Below are 20577 nucleotides of genomic sequence, written 5' to 3'. Positions count from 1 at the left end.
TCTGTGTTCTTGCATTTGCCTCTTCCCCTTTAAAAAAACTTCATCTAGATTTCTTCTCTTGTATTTCTGCATTCCCTGCATTTAATTCATTGCAAATACTTTAGTTAATTTCCTGCAAATCTTTGTGAGATCCTATTTGCCTAGTGAGCTGAGATGACAAATTTTTTCTCCGTGTTGAACTCAGCCTCACCGATCTTTTCTTATCGGCTAGACCAAACCAACTCGGTGTCACCGAAGGAAAAGATTCGATGTTACTGATTTCACTACTGAGGAAATATTTTGCCATTTGCATCCTGCATATCTGATCTAGCTCCACTCGATGATTCTTATCCTCTACCTGCATCACAACCTACATGCTGCTTTGTCATGTGACTCCAGGACCAAACCTATTTGGCTTATACTCCAGCAGATCCCTTCTTGGAAATTGAGATATCACATCAAAGCTTAATCACATCAAAGGGAGAGAGAGAGACCCTATGAGAGAGAAAGACTTCTTAGTCTTCCCAGATGCTTGATATTCAAAGAGGAGAGAAGCCACATGTCTTTAAGAGGGGAAAGACATGTTAGTAGAAGATGTTTCTTTGTGTCTTTTGCTCTGTTTTTCATTTGCTCTGATTTTCTATTACCCTATCTTCTCCCATTATCCAATATTAGATTCAGGGGAGAAAGACATCTAAGGGAAGAAAATCTCTGGAATTCATTGCGTATCTTTATCCCTTGGGGACATGTCAACATCCAAATAGAGTACTAAGTACTCACTCTACATGTCATCCCAGTCTTGGTACTCTTGTGGTTTCTCGTTCTTGCTTTGATTAGTAGATGTTCCTGTGTTATCTAACCCTGTTTTCTCAGGTTCACCTCTTCCAAAGTCAGCTCAAGACCACAAGGTAAGTATATGCATCACACTCATGTGCATGAGGATCTCTTGCTGATGTACATATTGTTTGCAAGAAGGACTCATGAACATGAAGGTACATTTTCTGCACTTCACATCATTTGCTCTGATGCATATAGCCAAGATACATGTAACTCATTGCTTGCTCTGACATGTTTATGCATTCACATACTTTTATAATCTATCTTCACATGATTGCATACATGTAGGGGGAGCCAATGCATGTTGCATGTTCTTCCAAAGCTTTACTTGTTATACTTCATATCTTTATCTAAAGCTTTGATGTATGTTGTCATCAATTACCAAAAAGGGGGAGATTGAAAGCACAAGTGCTCCCTGGGTGATTTTGGTAATTAATGTCAACATATCTCTTGTTGGACTAATACTTCTATCTATTATATTTCAGATGAGTTCAACATTGGAGTGGCAGGACAAGAGGATGTGGAACCCCTTCAAGATGCTAAGGACAAACATTGGCAAAAGCTCAAGACTCTACATTTTAATCTTAGTGATCCACGATCACATTGAGTCCATAGGAAAGCCAATACTATTAGAAGGGGATGAGGTGTTGCTTAATGGCTTGCTTGCTCAAAGTGCTTAGTGATATGCTCCAAAGCCCTCAACCACTTTCTCATTTCCACATATGTCCTAAACCTAAAGTCAAACTCGGCCCCACCGATTTGATCTATCCGGCGCCACCGAGTTCACTTGACATAGCCACTGCCAGAAACCCTAATCAATTCGATCTCACCGATGGGATCTCGGTCTCACCAAGATGGCCCTGCAAACTCTCTGTTACCTATTGCAGTTATTTCGGTCTCACCGAGATATGCAGTCGGTCCCACCGAGTTTGCTTGACCAAGTCTCTGTTTGCTTATTGCTGAAATCGGTCTCACCGAGTTCATGCAATTGGTCTCACCGAGATGAGGTTTTGCCCTAACCCTAGCACATCGGTCTCACCGAGTTGACCTTGTCGGTCCCATCGAAAACTCTAACGTTCACATTTTGAACCAGATCGGTCTGACAAGTTTCACTATTCGGTCCCACCGAGTTTCGTAAATTGTGTGTGACGGCTAGATTTTGTGTGGAGGCTATATATACCCCTCCACCCCTTCTCCATTTGAGAGAGAGCCATCGGAATGTGCCTACACTTCTACTACTCATTTTCTGAGAGAGAACCACCTACTCATGTGTTGAGACCAAGACATTCCAATCCAACCACAAGAATCTTGATCTCTAGCCTTCCCCAAGTTGCTTTCCACTCAAATTATCTTTCCACCATATCCAAATTTGTGAGAGAGAGAGTTGAGTGTTGGGGAGACTATCATTTGAAGCACAAGAGCAAGGAGTTCATTATCAACACACCATCTATTACCTTTCGGAGAGTGGTGTCTCCCAGATTGGTTAGGTGTCACTTGGGAGCCTCCGTCATGATTGTGGAGTTGAACCAAGGAGTTTGTACGAGCAAGGAGATCGCCTACTTCATGAAGATCTATCCAAGTGAGGCAAGTCCTTCATGGGCGATGGCCATGGTGGGATAGAGAAGGTTGCTTCTTCGTGGACCCTTCGTGGGTGGAGCCCTCTGTGGACTCGCGCAACCGTTACCCTTCGTGGGTTGAAGTCTCCACCAACGTGGATGTACGATGGCACCACCTATCGGAACCACGCCAAAAATCTCCGTGTCTCCAATTGTGTTTGCTCACTCCAATCGCATCCCTTTACTTTCTTGCAAGTTGCATGCTTTACTTTCCGCTGCTCATATACTCTTGCCATGCTTGCTTGAATTGTACTGTGAATGCTTGAAATTGTGCTAATCTCCAACCTTAACTTAAAAACTTAAAAAGTTGCTACCTTTACTTGTTGAGGGTCTAATTACCCCCCACTAGACACCTCTTCACAATCCTTTAACCAGGCTTTTGGAGATGAACAAAGCTCATGGGTTTCCATACATGTTTGGCTCCATTGATTACATGCATTGGAGTTGGAAGAACTACCCGACAACATGACATGGATAATTCAAAGGACACAAAAGGATGCCACCATCATTCTTGAAATCGTAGCAGACTAGAAGGCATGGATTTTGTATGCATATTTTTGGATGACATCAATGTGCTCTAGCGGTCACCTCTCTTTGCAAAGGTAGCCAATGGGGAATTATCACTGGTGGAGTTACAAGCAAATGGACGCACATATAACATGGGTTACCACCTTGCAGATGTCATATATCTGAAGTGGGCTACTTCTGTGAGGCCAATTTCAATCCCCCATGGTAAGGCAAAACTCTACTTTCAGAATGCTCAAGCGGCCGCTAGGAAAGATGCAGAGAGAGCTTTTTGGGATTTGCAAGCCCAATTTGCTATTGTGCAAGGACCAGCTAGGTTTTGGGATCAAGAAATACTTTGGTACATCACCATAGCTTGCGTGGTCATGCACAACATGTTCATTGAGAATGAGCGTGGGATAGATTTGGATTACAACTTATGTGATCTCATGGGAAAATTTGTGCGGACGCGGAGAAGGCAAGACCGAGTCCAGCGCTTTCTTTAGGCCTACCATGACATTAGAGTTAGGGATTCCAATACACATGTAGATCTTTAAAAATATCTCATGGAGGAGAGGTGGATATGACATGAGCAACAAGACACATGGTTTATCTCCATGTTTCATGTCATGTGTGTTGAACTTTGTTGTATTATTTGTTGAATATTTTGTGTTCACTTTGATGTTGTGGATTGATTAATTTGTTGTTATGTTTGTACTATCGCCAGCAGAAGTGTATCCACAACATCGAACAAAACACAAATTATTCATCAAACAATATAACATCAAACTGAACACAAAAGGTTTCAGCCATAAGGGTATCCAAGAAAACAAAAGTTTTCAGGCATTCTTTAATACACATTGAACTATGTAATAATTAGTTGTTGTGGATTGATTAATTTGTTGTTATGTTTGTACTACTTATTTTGGATTAAATTTTGATGAGTTTGATGTTGAATTGTTGCTATACATATGCAAACTGTGAAGAAGAAATATGTCGTGCGGCTCCTGTTGGAGATACACATTTTTTTGCTGTCCTAAACTTTACTCTGAGCACTTTTTTATACCCTAAAATAGAACTGTTGTTGGAGATGCTCTAACTACCCCAAAATTTGACCTATAAATTGTGAGTCATAGCCACAAAGTGAAACATAACTCATATTTTATTTGTCAAACTTGTGGTCAACTTTTCGCAAAAAGATGTGGTCAAATTTTGGCATAAGATATAAGATTTGAGGGGACTAATAATCCCGAACGAGGAAAATATGGATCATCAAAGTAGCAAAACTTTTCTTTTTCTACATTCAAAATCCCCGAACGCTGACCAGGACATCATTCATTGATTTGTGTGGAAAAAAAAATACGTTTACATTTCAAACTAAGTCTGCAGTTGGTTGCTAAACTATACTGGCCCGGTACTGTGACAGCTGCTTTCTACGAAAGGAAAAGTCAAAAGATACAAAGAAAAAGGCAGTATACAACAAAGCGAGTTACCACAACAAAGTAACCTTTGAACGGGCACTCACTGCCACAAGCTTAACTTACCCAACCGTGACAGAAAAGTTTACCTTTCGAGGAGGGAAGTTTACAGTTACCCAGACCACCTGCTGCGAGATCTCTGCCACTCGCACGGACATCAGAAAATGCCTGAAAACTTTTGTTTTCGTGGATACTCTTCTGCCTCCTGCGAGAGGTTCGCATCGCCGGCTACGCCGAAAGTGACAAGATTCAGCCGGCCATGAGCATGCACGTGACGTGATTGTGTTGTCTCCCGGTTCAAAGCAATCTTTTTACGGACGGTGTACGTATACTATGAACTGTAATTGAGTTTACTTTCAGATTACTACTTGAATGTGTTTTTCCACGGCGTGCAAGATGATGTGAAAAATGATTGCAGGATACGGGGCGGACGCTGCTTGGGTGCCGTAACTGCACCTGCAGTTGGGTCAATGGTATGTGGGCCAGCCGTCTGTTAGGCCCACATGTCAATGGCCCAACTGCAGGTGCAGTTACGGCACTGAAGTTCAGTCCGGGGCAAGATGATAGGCCAACGTATGGCCACTGATTTGCAATCATACGCTACCGTGCCTTACGCAGTAAAAAGCTGCTAGTGATCCGCAATCATAATACCCTGTATTAGTTAGTAGAAATAGAAACATGGGATATCAAGTACTCCCTCTAAACGATCTTTCTCATGTCTCCGAACAATAGGGAAAAACAACAACAAAACAATCAAAAACCAAAAACACAATCCAACGTAATCTTGATTACCGGATTTTGGGGAGCGCATAGAGCTATTTCTCACCCGTCTCCCATGAATTTTTTTTGAAACAACAACAATAATAATAATTCAACATAATCTTATTTTTTTGGAGAAAAGGGAGTTTTATGGGGGTCCTTGACCAAGCCACGCACCAGTGGCCCGTTCATTACGACTATATAAACCTAGGATCTGCTATCCTATTTTGTTTTCTCATAATCTTCTGAGGAATAAACTCCCGGACAAGCATCTGTTACTTGATCTCTGCAACTAAGTGCTCGTACGTTGACCTAGACAATCTATTATCAGAGAGACTTCTGAAAAGGGGTTTCCCCCTGCTTTGTATTATCAGAGAGACTTGACAAAAGCTTCAGATGAATCAAACTGAACAATGATCTTGATTACCCCACCGGGGAATTTGGGAGCGCCAAGAGCTCAATCAATATCTCTCAATCATCTCACATGGAAAGCAATAGAAAAAGAAAACGACAATGAAAAAAATCAGGACGAATCTCCGTGCATACAAGTATGGCATGGATTGAGGTATAGCTATTTCTCAATCGATTGAGAAATAACAAACCCGCGAGAATCTTGGTAGAGCAATGAGGTTGCTGATGTAGACAACCATTTCCACCTTTTTCTTTTGAACCGCACAAATTATAGTAATCAATAAATGGAGTACAGTTGCACATACACGTGAAAAATATCAGAAAAACCAAGACACGATAAATGTCCAAAAAACTTTACATAAATAACCCAAAATAAAACAGTATTACAAACAAGTCATGTTGTCCCTGCAGCCAACCAGATCTAAAACCGCCGTCGACCGTCAGCACCACCAAGACGCACACCCGACAAAGAGATGTAAGACCAACAAACCGGAATCCAGGAGAGGGCCATAGCCTTGAAGCGTTGAGAGCCAAAGATCAGACCTGAAGAACATACACTTGGCAATGTGGCGTGCCGGTTGAGGAAGATCCCCACGCCAACCTGGATCTAAATTTGACACATCCATTGTCATTGCGAAGGAAGACCGCCAAACCCGCCACCGTCGTGCCACCAACCTTGAATCAGCACCAACATATCCAACTTGCCTGCGCCCCCAAGAAAGGCAGCAACCACCAGACAAGGGAAAACTTAAAGCCCACCGCTTCGAACGAACCGTGAGCAGATGAGGCCATCAACACAGTGTTGCCGTCAGAGAGAACATCACAGTGGTAAGGAGAGATCGAAGCCACCTTATTCGACGGAGCAGCAACCACATAAAACCGGCACTACTAGATGAAGACGAGCCCTAAACCAATGGACCAATTGGAAAACAAACGAGAACCCACCTCCCCTCCACCAGCAGTGGGAGCGGCGTACAAATAGGGGTGGGGATCACCGCCTCGCCGGTGTCCAAAGGAGCATAGGAACTGTAGCTTCTCTCTGTCGTCAAGGGGAGAGAGCGGAGCGGTTAGTGCTCTCATGCCATCCTTCTGATACATATATTGCAAAGCAATTTGTCGACGGTAAAAATACCTCGTGAATCTTAAAGGAAGCCTCTCTTTACCCTCCCACTAGTGATTGTCTTTTGGGTTTATAGATAGCTTCACATCACACATGCTATGTTGCCACTAGTGAAATCTCGTTGTGTAGACATCAGGCCATTTCTCTTCCAAAAGGACGACGACGCGCTCTATAGTCTTCATCTACCTCTTGACCCACTCGAGACGAGGTTAACATCACCCCATCCATCACACATCCAGACGTTCCACATTCATCCACCATCGCTTTCGCGCGACTACGAAGAGGACGCACGCATGAAAACACGCACATTCACATGAGCACGTCCACTTGGTCACGGACTGAGCCTGAGCACCAGTAACTCTCACTAAGCCCACAGTAACCAAACTCCCCCGCGGGTCCCACAAAAAGATAAATGCCCATGTGGGAGTAGATAAATAGCAGGTCCAAGTTAGATTTGTTTTACTATTTTTCTCATTTCACGAAGGAAGGATATTCATTTCAGATTCCCCTCAGCAAACCCGCCGGAGAGAAGCACCAAAAACAAATGGGTCGCCATCGGTCCGTTATTATGGCACCACCAGCCAAAAAAGCTCACTCAGCAACCCCTTCTCCCCCATCCAAACGGCGGTCCTCCACGACGCGGGACTGGCCCGGCCCGACCCGACCCGAAAGCCCCCCTGCTCCAACTGGGCCACTGTAGCAGGTAGAAATAACAGGAAAGAAAACGTTTTTTTTTACCCCACCGCTCGTTTTCTATGCGGAAAAGAAGCCTTGTATACTGGCGCGTCGCACCTAATCTCCCTCTCTCTGGCCGGGTCGCACCTACTCCCTCCCCGACGGCTCACGCGATGCCAAGAGCGGGCCTTGGGAAACGTATCGATGCTTTGCGCACCCCGCTGTTCTCGTTAATAATGATCCGTGACATTATAGTAGTATGTGCAGTTAGTTAATAACCTATCATTACAGTTTACAAGTCACATTTGCATCATGGTTGATGGCCTGGCTGACGGGTGGACGCGTGGGGGCTGTGCGGTCCGGCCAGAGTTATGGGATTGTACCGCGTAGATTTATTTGCTGCGTACAACAATGTTGTTGCCGCCATGAAAACGGTCGCGTCCCACCTACCGGATACAAGTACGCCACGAGCCTTCATGCCCTTTCGACCAATTTTTTTTTAAATTCAATTTTGCAGTAATAAAATTCCGGTGAGGCTTGTGTGAATCATACGTATATCGAACAAAAAGACGTGATTAGACGACCGAACCATATAGTAGATGCAATTTTTCTTGTGCCAATGCATGGAGCCCAGGAGACGGACCAAAATGAGCCAGCCGTAAAGCATCGTCCATGGATGCACATTTTGTGCTGGTCACGCTTCATTTCCCAACCATTTTTGCCGAGAAAAAAACCGAGGGCGCGATCTAGTTTAAGGTAAGATCCATTCCAGAGGGGCAAGGCCAGGATAGGGCGGAAAGGCTAGTCTAAACTCTAAAGCAAGTGTGGACAGCGCGGCAGCGGGCCTTAAGAAATCGAGAAAGCTTTCGGAGCAAGCTCCCCACCCCCACCCCCACCCCTCCACCCAAGCCAAAGTGGAGTGGACTCCCCCCCAAGCCCAAACTCCTCGCAGACCGGAGAGAGAAATTTTACAGAGAGAGGGAGAGGGAGGGAGAGATCGCGGCGGGCAGGCGGGCAGGCAGCCCGTGTGTGTGTGCGTGCGGTCGCGTAATCGCTGTCGCATTCGCTCCTCCACCACCTCCTCTCCTCAGCGGCAGCGGCGCCTCCAGAGAAACCCGAGCACCAAATCCTAACAACCGCCTAATCCCCGTCCCCCGCCCCCCACTCGTCGCGGCGCTTCCACCGCACGCCAGATCGGCGGCGCGGGGCTAGATCCAATGCGGCCGCTCCTGCTTCTGCGCTAGTGGCTGCTGCAGCTGCTCCGGTGGCGGCGCTGGTTGGCTGGCTGCTTGATGCGGACGATCTGAAGAGGAGGAGGAGGCGCGGCGGGGATGGCGGCTGCGGCGGGGGCGGCGCCGAGCGGCGGCCCGGTGAGTGGCCTTCTCCCTTCCTCCTCCTGTGTGCGCTCTCTCGCTCTCGGATTCCTCGCTTGCGTTTGGGGGAGATGAGGTTATTTTTGGGGGTGATGGGTTGGAGTTTGGTATCTCATGCCCGGGCGGCCGAGAGATGCTCTGCTTTGGCGTGCGGACAGGCGTTTCACTGTTTTTGTTTGTCGAATTTTCGGGGTCGAGCTCTGGGAGGCGAGATGGCGTCAGAGGAGAAATGCCGCTCAGGGGTGGTGTCATGTGTGGCGGCTCTGATGCGAAAGGCAACAGAGCTATGGATGATGCGAGCTCGCAGGGGCAGCTCCTGCCTCTGGGTTTTGGCTGGACTGGAGAGACAGAGAGTGTATGTCCTATTACTCGAGCATAAGCGGATACGGATTTAATTTGGCTTGGAGTAGTAGCTGATTAGTGATTAATACGGCACATGAATGCCAATGGAACTGTTTGGGGGTGGTTACATTTAAGGAAAATGGACGCATTCTAGTGCCATACCGACGTTGAAACGAGGAACTGTTTGTGTGTGTCCAATTGGCTCCAGAGATGTGTGAGTTCACTGATTACTTTGCAGGCTGAGGGACGAGGCTTCATTCTTAAGGTGCCCTATGACTAGATAAACAAGGATTTGTAGTGCAGGGGGGAATTTAATTTTAGGAGCATGGTGAAGAATTTGCTGGAGCTTTTCCTCGTTTCGTTTTTGTGTGCATAGGGGAACAAGCTGCGTACATTCATTCGACTACTTGGATAGCTAGCTTCCACCCGTTTCACTATGAGAGACGTCTCATGATTCAGTTTGCTCATTATGTAATCTATCAGATATGTAGGTTCCTGTTGAGCTATCACTTTAACAGTGTTTCGTTTATCTGGGTAATGAGTACCCAGTTGACTGACTTCTAAGCATTCAAGATACTGTTATGTGTTATCATTAATTCTTTGTGCTGTCTCTGACATCAAAATTACCTCATAACCAGGTATTTAAGAGTGGCCCTCTCTTCATATCATCCAAAGGTAAATTTATTTACATCACACATAAGTTAACTATCCCTTTGGGGTCATAATATGCTGCTTGCCTTATTCTGTTTGAAGCAAAGCTACATACGCAAGTGTCTACATCGAGCATTTACATTTGCTTTTAGTACTATGTTAAAGGTAGCAGTAGTGATTTTCTTTCTCTTTGTTCTTGAAAAATCACCATCAAGAAGAAATGAATTATATGCAGAGCTAAAACATGTAGTATATCTTATTGATGCTGCTGCTGAAGGTTTCTCTGTATTAGGTACAAAAGATAATTAAGATGGGGGCTAGACCAAGTCGAGTTGCTTGTATTTTATCGCTCGAGAAAACACGAAAGTCTTGTGCCTTGAATTGATAGAAAGAAGATTTCATAATTACAGCCTAATCCCCATACAACACTAAACAAGAGCACTAGTGCCCATTGCCAGGATCAGCCGTAACTCTGTCGCACCTGCTGTTTCCCAAGACCTTTCTTCCACCTGAATCTGTATGAGCAAGCACACAATATTTGGTTGGTTTCAGTCGAGGACACATGCATTCCAATGCTTCCAGATCAGCCATGTGGTGAGCTGTTTCATGGTTGCCGTTCCATCCCCTTGAACCATCGGCGCGGAGTTGATTGCCAACCTCCACCACTCAGAAATGTCGAGTTACTTGTATACACATAGTGAATCCGTTGGTTGAATTGGATTGTAGATTCGAGCTACAGATGGAGATGCATCAATTAATAATACCATTATGGCACTATAGTTTTTTTTGAGAATAACTTGTGGCACTATAGTTAGTTGTGTTTCCTGTCCATGTGGGAAAGTTCCACATGGGGCCCATTCCCAGTTTCCCCAATATGTTTTCAACATCACAGTCATCAATATCTGTTACAGGCCCAAAGTAAGAGAGGAAGCTATAGGTTCTATATTCTTTGTGACCAAGTTAGAATCCGTGTCATTGGTTTCCTTTTAATACCTTTTCTCTTATGAGTTCCCGAGTCTGCCATAAATTTTGAAGTAGTTAAGTTGTATCCTGATACCTGACTATGATTTCAGTTGTAGATCATCAAATTCAAAATTAGTACAATTAGCTAATTCCTATGAGATACTCGGAAACCCTAAACTGAATCTTGTATAGGGAGGCACTATAGTTAGTTGTGTTTCCTGTCCATGTGGGAAAGTTCCACATGGGGCCCATTCCCAGTTTCCCCAATATGTTTTCAACATCACAGCCATCCATATCAGTTACAGGCCCAAAGTAAGAGAGGGAGCTATATTCCTTTTAATACCTTTTCTCTTATGAGTTCCCGAGTCTGCCATAAATTTTTAAGTAGTTTAGTTGTATCCTGATACCTGACTATGATTTCAGTTGTAGATCATCAAATTCAAAATTAATACAATTAGCTAATTTCTATGAGATATTCGGAAACCCTAAACTGAATCTTGTATAGGGAAATTCTCATAGTTTAATTCTCATTCTAGTTATTCGATTTGTTTGATTTGTGCTTAATCCCTCTACTATATGGGTTATGGCATGAGTTTTGTCAATCTACTATGTACATATTCTTATCATTAAAAGCAAAATCAGAATTTTTCCTACTTATACAGTTTTATTTTGCTTTTACCTGAAAATGAATGTTGCTCGTGTGATTTCCAGGAATTGGATGGAAATCTTGGAAAAAGCGTTGGTTCATTCTCACCCGAACATCGCTGATTTTCTTCAAGAATGACCCTGTCAGTATTTTCATTTTTGTCCATGGTGTAGATGTAGATATTATGTATACTGGAAAGCACAAACTAAGCAGATTTATCAGACCAGAAATTATTTTTCGTTCTGCTTGTTGGTCCAATATTTCGGAACACGATCTAGTATAATATCCAGCTAGATGCTTTAACCACATTCCTTGATCACTGCCAATTTGTAAGTCTGGTTTGATGTTCTTACTTTTTTCATATGCCCTGACATTTATGTGTGTATATTGTATACCATGGTCAATTTCTTGTGTGAGTATACACTGTCTTGAATTTAGTGCTGAATAGCAGAATGGTTACTTAGGCTTTGCTGTTTTCAGTTTTCTTTTCGAGCGGAAGTTTTTTTTAGTTCAATCTCAGTGATGTCTTCTCAGCGCTTGCTGCTTGATTTGATTGCAGCTTTATTTCTTTTCTTCCGGTATTCACCAACTTCTCATGTGGTCCTTCACTTAGAAAGTAAAAAAAAATACCGAATTATGTTCAGTAGTTGATGCTTAGCTGGCGTAAACCTGCTTATTCTTGTTCTTGCCCCTACTTAAACCGTGAATGCTGTTTAATGGAGCTACTTGTTAGAATATTATACAGTCCATTCATTGGTCCATCACTCCATCGTATGAGTTAATTCTCACTTCCTTGACAAATGCTTCTTCTCGACATTGCAGAATTCCTTACCCCAAAGAGGTGGTGAAGTGAATGTTACTTTGGGAGGAATTGACTTGAATAATTCTGGGAGGTACGTGTCATAAAAAATATATTCTTTTGTTAATCTCTTGGTGCCTTTTGCAACAATATTGCTGTATTAAATGTTATTCATGGCCAGTGAAAAACAAGTCCTTGTTTTTTTTTTTTGCTGTTTTCCCAGTGTCATACTAACAGTATTTCCCGTTCACAGTGTAGTGGTCAGGGAAGACAAGAAGTTATTGACTGTCCTATTTCCAGATGGTCGTGATGGTCGTGCTTTTACCTTGAAGGTATATATTTTCCCATTTAAATTGGCAGATTCACTTCAGCAAATGCAACTTTATACCTTTTAATGCTCCTTCAAAAGCTAAATAGAAGGGCTTGCTACTTTTAACAGGCAGAAACATCTGAAGATTTGCTTGAGTGGAAAACGGCATTGGAAGAAGCTCTTGCACAGGCTCCAAATGCAGCTCTCGTGATTGGACATAATGGGATATTCCGTAATGACACACCAGATGCATACGAAGGAGCAGCTCCAAATTGTTGGTTCCTCACACTATGTTATGACTTATTGTTGCTCATGACAAACTCAATCTCTGATTGTTCGCTCATACCTCTCCTCTGACGGCTGCAGGGAGAGAGAAGAGGCCTACCAAATCCTTGGTTGTTGGAAGGCCAATTCTTCTTGCACTAGAAGATATTGATGGCAGCCCTTCTTTTCTAGAAAAAGCTTTGTGTTTTCTTGAGAAACATGGTAAGACTAAAAAGAGTCAACTATCACTAATGTTTGGAACCGTCCGCACTTTGCACTTGGTAGCCGTATGCTGCCTCACAACCAATCTGGAACATTTAACCAGAAATGTGAACATCTTCTTGCAGGGATAAAGGTGGAGGGAATTTTGCGTCAGGCTGCAGATGTGGAGGAGGTTGACAGAAGAATGAATGAATATGAGCAAGGTTTATGTCACTGCATAGTTGACATTTAGAACAGTTCTGTTATTAATTGATGTTTTTGGTTTGGTAATTTTAATGTCATTGTACCTATAGTTCAATTTGGGCACCTGTTTCTGTTTTATTCCAGGCAGGACTGAGTTTGCACCGGATGAGGATGCTCATGTTGTCGGTGACTGTGTAAAGGTACCTTGCTGTGATTCATTTGTGTCTTTTTTTTCAAGTATCATACAAGTCAATTAGAGTTTCAATAGTTCACGTTCTGCTTGCCAACTATATTCATGTGAACATACATCTGCAGCATGTTCTGCGTGAGCTACCGTCTTCTCCAGTGCCTGCTTCCTGCTGCACAGCATTATTAGAAGCTTTCCGTAAGTGCTCTATTCATGTTAATCTAAATAGGTCTTGCAAGAAGATATCTGTTAGGGTAGTTGATAGGTTATATGTTTTTACCATAACTTTGAGAACTATTAATAAATATAAGCAAATTCACTATTTTACACGATATTAGAATAAACATTTGCAGTATGCTAGATACTGCATTTAACCAACATTAAATGCTATTTAAGAATACTTGGAGTATTTACTGCTTTGCACTCGTATCCTTGACCGAGTTACCAAGTACATCTTCTAAGAAGCATGGAGGCCTTTCTTCTGTGCATCTTTCTATGTCAGGAAAACTATGGATTCATCGGCTATTAAAGCAGCATAAGGTTGGGGAGGAGCATCTCCACCTTGCTGCTGTAAAGTGTATATCACTAGTTTTGAAGGAACTACTTCAACGTGCTGCACTAGATATCGCTCTAGAAGCGAATATAGGCCAATATGACAGCAGGAGACCAGGAGTTCAGTCCAAAACTCCTAGAACACAAGATATAGTCCAAGATCTTAGATAAGAACACTTAAATTCTATTATAGATAGGGGGTGGGGGTGCATAGTCTGGTTACAAACTAGAGGTGATGACCTCGATTTATGGCTTTGGGAAGCCTTCACGTCTCAACTTCTACATATGGCTAGAACACTTCAGAAAACATTACTTAATATTACTTAAGATTCAGTATTCTACTCGTAGCTAGAAGACTCAAAACAGTGGCTAGGGTTAAGAAAACAAAACAAATACTAGACTGGATGGACTAGAAGTATCGTAGTCAAACAGATTTCACTTCTGTTTTTTTCCTTCTACTTCTCTCTATTGTTCCTCATCAGTTATATTGGTGTTGTAGGCTAAGAGCCAATTTTAAAGGGTACATTGGACTCATAGACTAGACAAAAACCAGTAGCATTAAACCTAAACTATTTGAACATCTGACTAAACTCTTGTAACATTTGGTACCTTAGCAAGTAGAATGCTCATATCATGGCCATGGATTGAGGCTATCTTATCAGAAGTTGCAGTTTAACAGAGGTAGTTAATATATGAAATTTCATAATTTTATTCATTTAAAAAGATGGCTGTAGAAACCTAATGATTGGTATATCTTAGTTATCTAATGTTTTGTGTTAATTCATATTCTGCTCTTTACCATTCTTTTTCACTTCTACCATCCTTGTTTAGGTCTAGAGAGTAAGGAATCTCGGATAAATTCGATGCGTGCAGCGATGTCTGAGACATTTCCCGAGCCTAATAGGCGGCTGCTACAGAGGTTAGTCTTCTTTTTTGGGTTGAAAATGGGTAAACAATTTTACCTGCGGGGATATCATGCCAAACATTACATTCTAAATATAATTCTTTTTATGATCAACCATATGGTGAACCTAATAGTTTATGCAACTGGAACAGAACATATGTCTGTCAGTGGTGGAGCTTGAATGCAATTTTAGGAGGGGTCAAAAGTCCAGAACATAGTTGAGGGGGAGGGGGCTACTGTGCTTGTTTGTGTGTGTGTGTGTGTGTGGGGGGGGGGGGGGGCGTTCATTTATAGCCATCAAACTTGTTAGCGACATCATTTCATTATCAGTAATCAAGTTAATTCTTCAATTAGCTCATAAGCATGATGTTTGCAGAATTTTGAGGATGATGTACACTGTTGCTTCTCATACTACTGAGAATCGAATGACTCCATCAGCAGTTGCTGCTTGTATGGCTCCTCTCTTGCTGCGTCCACTTCTGGCGGGTGAATGTGAGATGGAAGATGACATAGACATGAGTGATGACAGTTCTGCTCAGCTTATAGCTGCTGCAAATGCTGCTAACAATGCTCAATGCATTGTCACAACTCTATTAGAGGAATATGAGAGCATATTTGATGTAAGTTTACCTGATGCTATCCCAGAGTTCATTGCCCTGATGATGCTATTCTAGACAATTTAGGCTGATACATTTGCTACTTGTCCTTCCACTTCCTGAGTTACTGTAAAAGCTGCTTATCATAATGTTTATCACTTCTACAGGATGAACACCCAAGGTGTTCCCTCTCACCCGATTCTCGAATTCAAGATAGTGGAAGTGAAGAGTCTACAGATGATGAAACTGTGGATGCCAAAGATAATGGGTTTCATGATGCAGAGAATGATGTAGATCAAGAATTAGATGAGCGTATACTGAGTGGAAACTTGAGTGAAAGCAGTGCACGTACTGGTGCTGACCTCTATGACTACCAGGTTTGATATGGTTTGCAATTTTGAAGTTTCTAATCTAGAAATTCATGGTTTGATACGAATCATATATTTGCCTTATATATTTTTAAGATAGCTGATAAAATCGATTTGCTTCCAGTTTTACTGATGATGTATTTTTCTGCATGTTAATAGTGTGGATCAAATTATGGCTACAATATCCTAATCTTATAAAGCTTTTTTCCGGCTCGTTTCCCTGTAGAAAATTCCTACCTAGCCTATCCTCAGTTTATAGTTCATTTTATTAATGTTTGTGGTGTGAAGTTCCCAGTAGTCCAGTCCGAAACTGACTTGATTTTCAATGTTATTCGGCTAGCAACTCCTTTTGTGTCGATATCATTATGTGGTTTTTCCTTTCTTACTCATCTTAATGTGGCACAACAGGTAGACCCTGGTGATTCAGACGCCGAACGTTTTGTCACAGATAAGGCTTTGGAAGCAAAGTCAGATTTAAAGGATGCTCCACACAGCCATTTAAATCAAAATGGAACGATAAATGTCCAGAGATTACCGAATGGAAATGATCCAACAAATCTGGCTTCCAGTCATGAGTCTCCATTGTCAATGGGAGAGATTCTTTCGTCTTTGGATGCAGGAGTTCCTTTATCTGGTCCTGGAGCTGAACATTCTGCAGATAGGCAGTCCATCAAGTCCAATGAAACTCAGTTACATGTGAAGCGTTCTAATATTTGGGGACGGAGTAATGTAAGCGAGTCGTTACCTTTTGTTGTCTTCCTCTATATGTTTCTGCTAGTTCAGTGAATTTCATTCTGTTGACTTCCATTGTTTTGTTTTTAAAACTAGTCATGGTTTTGGAATAAATACACTCCTCTAGTTACTCTTGAAGAAGCATCTGTAGTTGTCTGCTGTAGCTTTTTTTTTTGACCTTGTGGATTTAAACATGTGGTTTACACAGGCAAGAAAGAGCCAGCAGTCAGAGTTTGCTGATTCATCGGGTGAAGAAGAGTAAGTTCCCAGTCATTCTAAGTACTAATTCCCTATTGAGAAAGTTGCTGCTATTAATTTAAAAGTTTCTGTGCTATCTTTGTGGCCTGTGCTACCATTGATGGGTGTGGCCATGCTTGTAGCGTAGCTTTTACTTTTCATTGGATCACATATAGTGACATTATCATTGAAGGGTTGATTTTGTACTTAACTATTTCACTATGCAAACGTACCTTTCAGGCTTGCTATCCAAAGACTTGAGATTGCAAAGAATGATCTGCAAATTAGGATTGCGAAAGAGGTAAGAAGGAACACATATATTCTGTAATTGTAGGCCTGTGATGTGGGATCTTGCAAACTAACTGAAAATTCTTCTCAGACTAGAGGTAATGCAATCTTACAGGCTAGTTTGGAAAGAAGAAAGCAAGCTCTGCATGAGCGCCGTTTGGTGCTGGAACAAGATGTATGCCATATTTTCCACTATATGAATCAACTACATTTCACACTTGTATGATGGGAATTTACCCATAATTTCCATCTTTTATATTTGATTTTGTTGCGATTTCTGTTCAACAACATCCCATTAAACAATTAATAAAAAATTCTGTAGGATTAAATGATGGCTTGATTATTTGTTTGATTGCAATTGTTTGTCCCTGTAGGTATCAAGGTTGCAAGAGCAGCTGCAGGCTGAAAGGGATCTTAGAGCTGCATTAGAAGTTGGATTAAGCATGTCTTCTGCGCAATTTTCTGGTTCACGTGCTATGGACTCTAAGGTACTGAAATGTGAATCTAGCAGCTGGCCAGCAGTTATCGTACTTTCAGTTTTTAGCGGTGTCTAATTTCTTTGCCTTAAGACAAAGGCAGAGCTTGAGGAGATTGCTCTCGCAGAAGCTGATGTTGCAAGGTTAAAGCAGAAGGTTGCAGAGCTGCATGTCCAACTTAGTCAACAGCGCCAACACCAGTACGACTCTTTTGTAGATGAGAATGACCGTTATCAGCATCGTCCAAGTCATCTCCCACAGTAAGACAATGATTGATGTACTCCCTTTGTCCCAAAATAAGTGTCGCTGCTTTAGTACAAATTTAGTACAAAGTTGTACTAAATCAACGACACCCAAACTGTTAGTATATCAAATTAGAAGTGGATGTATCAGGTCCAACCCAAGCTGTTATGGTTAATTGTGCAATGTGGCTTTTGTCAGGCCAGGGCATCAAACAAACATGACAAATTCAAAAAGTAAACAAATGTTGGTGTATTCTGGAGCGGGGGTTACACATTTTAGAATTTGAACTAGTGTATTAGAAGGGTGAAAAGATAGTTTTAAGTTTTAACTATTAACGTGTGCCAGTTTTTTTTTCTATTGTCCTTTTTAATTTTACTCTTAACACAAAACGAGTTTGAATTTGAAATTTATACATAGGTAATGTAAACTGAGAGTACATGGTTTTTTATTTGGGTATTTTCATATTGATTTGGGCCCTCAACAGATCAGGTACTCTTTGAACCCACCCATGAATGGTCTGTCTCGAAACCTAGATGTGCAAGCATGAGATTCCCTACTTCCGGATATAGCGGGTTACACTTGCACCTGATACATTGCCATTAAGCTAATATGTACAATTACTTTTAAATATTAACATATGGGCGGTATGCTAAATGTCCACCACGTTTTGTGCTTAGTATTTTAGTACCAAAAGCAGGATGTTTATGTAGCAAGGTATCGTATCAGCTTAAAACACATGGTTTGAAAGTTGGATGTGTTCCATTCTTGAATTATTCTTTCATATTGTAATATATTAACAATTGCAAATATTTTATTGCCACCAGGAGCTTTGTTCAACCAGGGTTTGATACTAAACTTGCTTTCTGTAATCAAGAGAAGAAGCAGAGGAACGAGGTTTGACAAAAACGCCCCTATCAATCTACTACCCTTTAGAAGTCTTCCAACCAGTTAGCTGAATCAAATCCATTATTCATTGCATTTCCATAATAGTTTACAGAGCTCAGTTTGTTTTAGTTGTAAAAGGGCAAGCCAACAATGAAAAACTTAACTGGTGTGATGTTAAACTGGTGTTGCATGAGGATCATACTAAGAATTGAAGCCACGTTAACTTTCTGGCAGGAGAGCTTGTCGGGCGCATCACACTGGAGAAGTATCAAACAGCACGTGCTGACCCAGGCTTCTTCGAAGCCCTTCTCCCGCAAGCACTCCCTGGATGCCTCTTCGAGCGATTCAAGGGAGGTGTCGTCAAGCATGCCAGTGGAGAGCGGTTCGATGTCTGCGAACAATCCAAGAGCAGGGGAGGTAAGGGAAATCATTGCATCTTACGGTCATGCCTTAACGCCAAGCACACCAATCCTTTTCAAAGCAACCAAGGTGTTCAACTCTCTTGTTGTAACGCAGGCTGTCGAGTACGGGAGACAACCGCCCGTGCCGTCGTCCACCCTGGTTGAGCTGACGACCAGACTGGATTTCTTCAAAGAACGGAGGTCGCAGTTGATGGAACAGCTCCACAGTCTTGATTTGGGACATGGATCCGCGCCGCATGGTTTTCAGTACAAGTCTTCGTCACCTTGGAACAGTCCGAGATAGGAGGTTTTGGTTTCTTCTAGTTCCACGTTTGTATATTCTTGGTAAAGGATATTCGCCCCTTCTTTCGTTAGTTGTAGCAGCTGCTAGCGAGAATGTATATTCCTTTTTCTTGTTTATTTTTTGGCTGTGCAGCAACCTCATCCGAGTGTGATTTTGTAATGTAATGTATGTACGCAACGATTTAAAGGGTTGACACTTGTTTTGAGTGCATATCTCACAGATGATGTGTAAACGCCGGTGCTCCCAGAAAACCGCCTTTTATGGCACTTCGGCAAAAAATGGTGCTCCAGCAGATGATGTATTTGCAGCAACGTTGCGGGTGATGTAAAACTCCATCACGCACCACCACACGAAAAAGGGCCGTTTACACCACCTTGTGCCAAAAACACTGTTGGAGGTGATATATATGCACAAATGCAGCCAGGAAGAAAGAAAAAGCCATTTAAGGCATCACTTTTACATTGCCTGTTTGAGCAACAATCATTGCGGTGATGCAAAAGCAAAAACCTTCCCTTTCTCCGGTCCTAAAACTAAAAACTACGGAAACACTAACGCCCACACGCGTGGATTCACGTTCATTTGTGGGTGCATGAATCTTGGCATGTTTGTGGTGCCACATAGGACTGGGCTGGTGTGTGGGCATTCATCCGGTCACCCACACGTCCGTTTCATCACACGGAAGGGCCGGCATGTGGGCATTTAGCAGTTCGCCCACACGCCAAATTTCACTCACGCACAAGGACTGATGTGTGGGCATTTGCCATCTCGCCTACACGTTCGTCTCCTCTTCCACACCCAAGCTGCCAGTTGTCATGTGTTTTGCAGTGTATATGGCAACACCCAAGCTGCCAGTTGTCATGTGTTTTGCAGTGTATATGGCAACTGCCCTAGTGTGCTTGTAAGCAGATGGCAATTCTTTTTTTTATCCAAACATGTCAGTTGCCATGTGTTTTGCAGGGTACACGACAACTGCCCTAGTGTGCTTGTAAGCAGATGGCAACTCTCTCTTTTACCCGAACATGTCAGTTGCCATGTGTTTTGCAGGGTTCACGACAACTGCCTAGTGTTAGTAGGTGGCAACTCTTAAAGTTTTCAAATCATGGCAACTGTAGTAAACAGACTATACATGGCAACTGCGTAGTGTTAGTAGGTGGCAACCCCTAAAGTTTTCAAATCATGGCAACTATAGTAAACCAGACCATACATGGCAACAGCTGCAGTTGTCCAAAAATGGCATCTGGCACTTGACTTGAGATGGCAACTGCAGTTGAG

General features: G+C 42.5%; 1 protein-coding gene across 4 annotated transcripts; it reads left to right on the top strand.

The window, feature by feature from the left end:
• The first annotated feature begins 8278 nt into the window (after positions 1-8278).
• Positions 8279-19515, top strand: LOC123043872 (rho GTPase-activating protein 7). Of its 4 annotated transcripts, none has more exons than XM_044466462.1 (22): positions 8279-8749; positions 9733-9769; positions 11420-11496; positions 12177-12247; positions 12407-12485; positions 12593-12737; positions 12830-12949; positions 13075-13152; positions 13277-13332; positions 13448-13517; positions 14703-14790; positions 15152-15395; positions 15539-15748; positions 16148-16468; positions 16680-16729; positions 16949-17009; positions 17088-17171; positions 17371-17484; positions 17572-17672; positions 18540-18609; positions 18835-19017; positions 19117-19515. In XM_044466462.1, the coding sequence occupies exons 1-22, from the start codon at positions 8711-8713 to the stop codon at positions 19303-19305; spliced, it is 2487 nt and encodes an 828-aa protein (XP_044322397.1). In that variant the 5' UTR covers positions 8279-8710; the 3' UTR covers positions 19306-19515. The 4 variants fall into 4 exon arrangements, with proteins under 4 accessions (XP_044322397.1, XP_044322395.1, XP_044322396.1 ...); XM_044466460.1 differs by having other exon boundaries at positions 8280-8749; positions 17572-17732; XM_044466461.1 differs by having other exon boundaries at positions 8280-8749; positions 17566-17672.
• Positions 19516-20577: the final 1062 nt, after the last annotated feature.

Source organism: Triticum aestivum, chromosome 2B (genome assembly GCF_018294505.1).
Source record: "Triticum aestivum cultivar Chinese Spring chromosome 2B, IWGSC CS RefSeq v2.1, whole genome shotgun sequence".
NCBI classification, from domain to species: domain Eukaryota; kingdom Viridiplantae; phylum Streptophyta; class Magnoliopsida; order Poales; family Poaceae; genus Triticum; species Triticum aestivum.
The sequence above is the reverse complement of the archived record's forward strand: the minus strand, read 5'-3'. Positions and strand labels throughout refer to the sequence as shown.

Coding starts and splice junctions, on each gene's coding strand:
- LOC123043872 (XM_044466459.1), top strand. CDS start 8,711: ATGGCGGCTGCGGCGGGGGCGGCGCCGAGCGGCGGCCCG. Junction 12,486..12,592: donor GTCGTGCTTTTACCTTGAAG/GTATATATTTTC, acceptor TACTTTTAACAG/GCAGAAACATCTGAAGATTT. Junction 12,950..13,074: donor GTGTTTTCTTGAGAAACATG/GTAAGACTAAAA, acceptor ATCTTCTTGCAG/GGATAAAGGTGGAGGGAATT.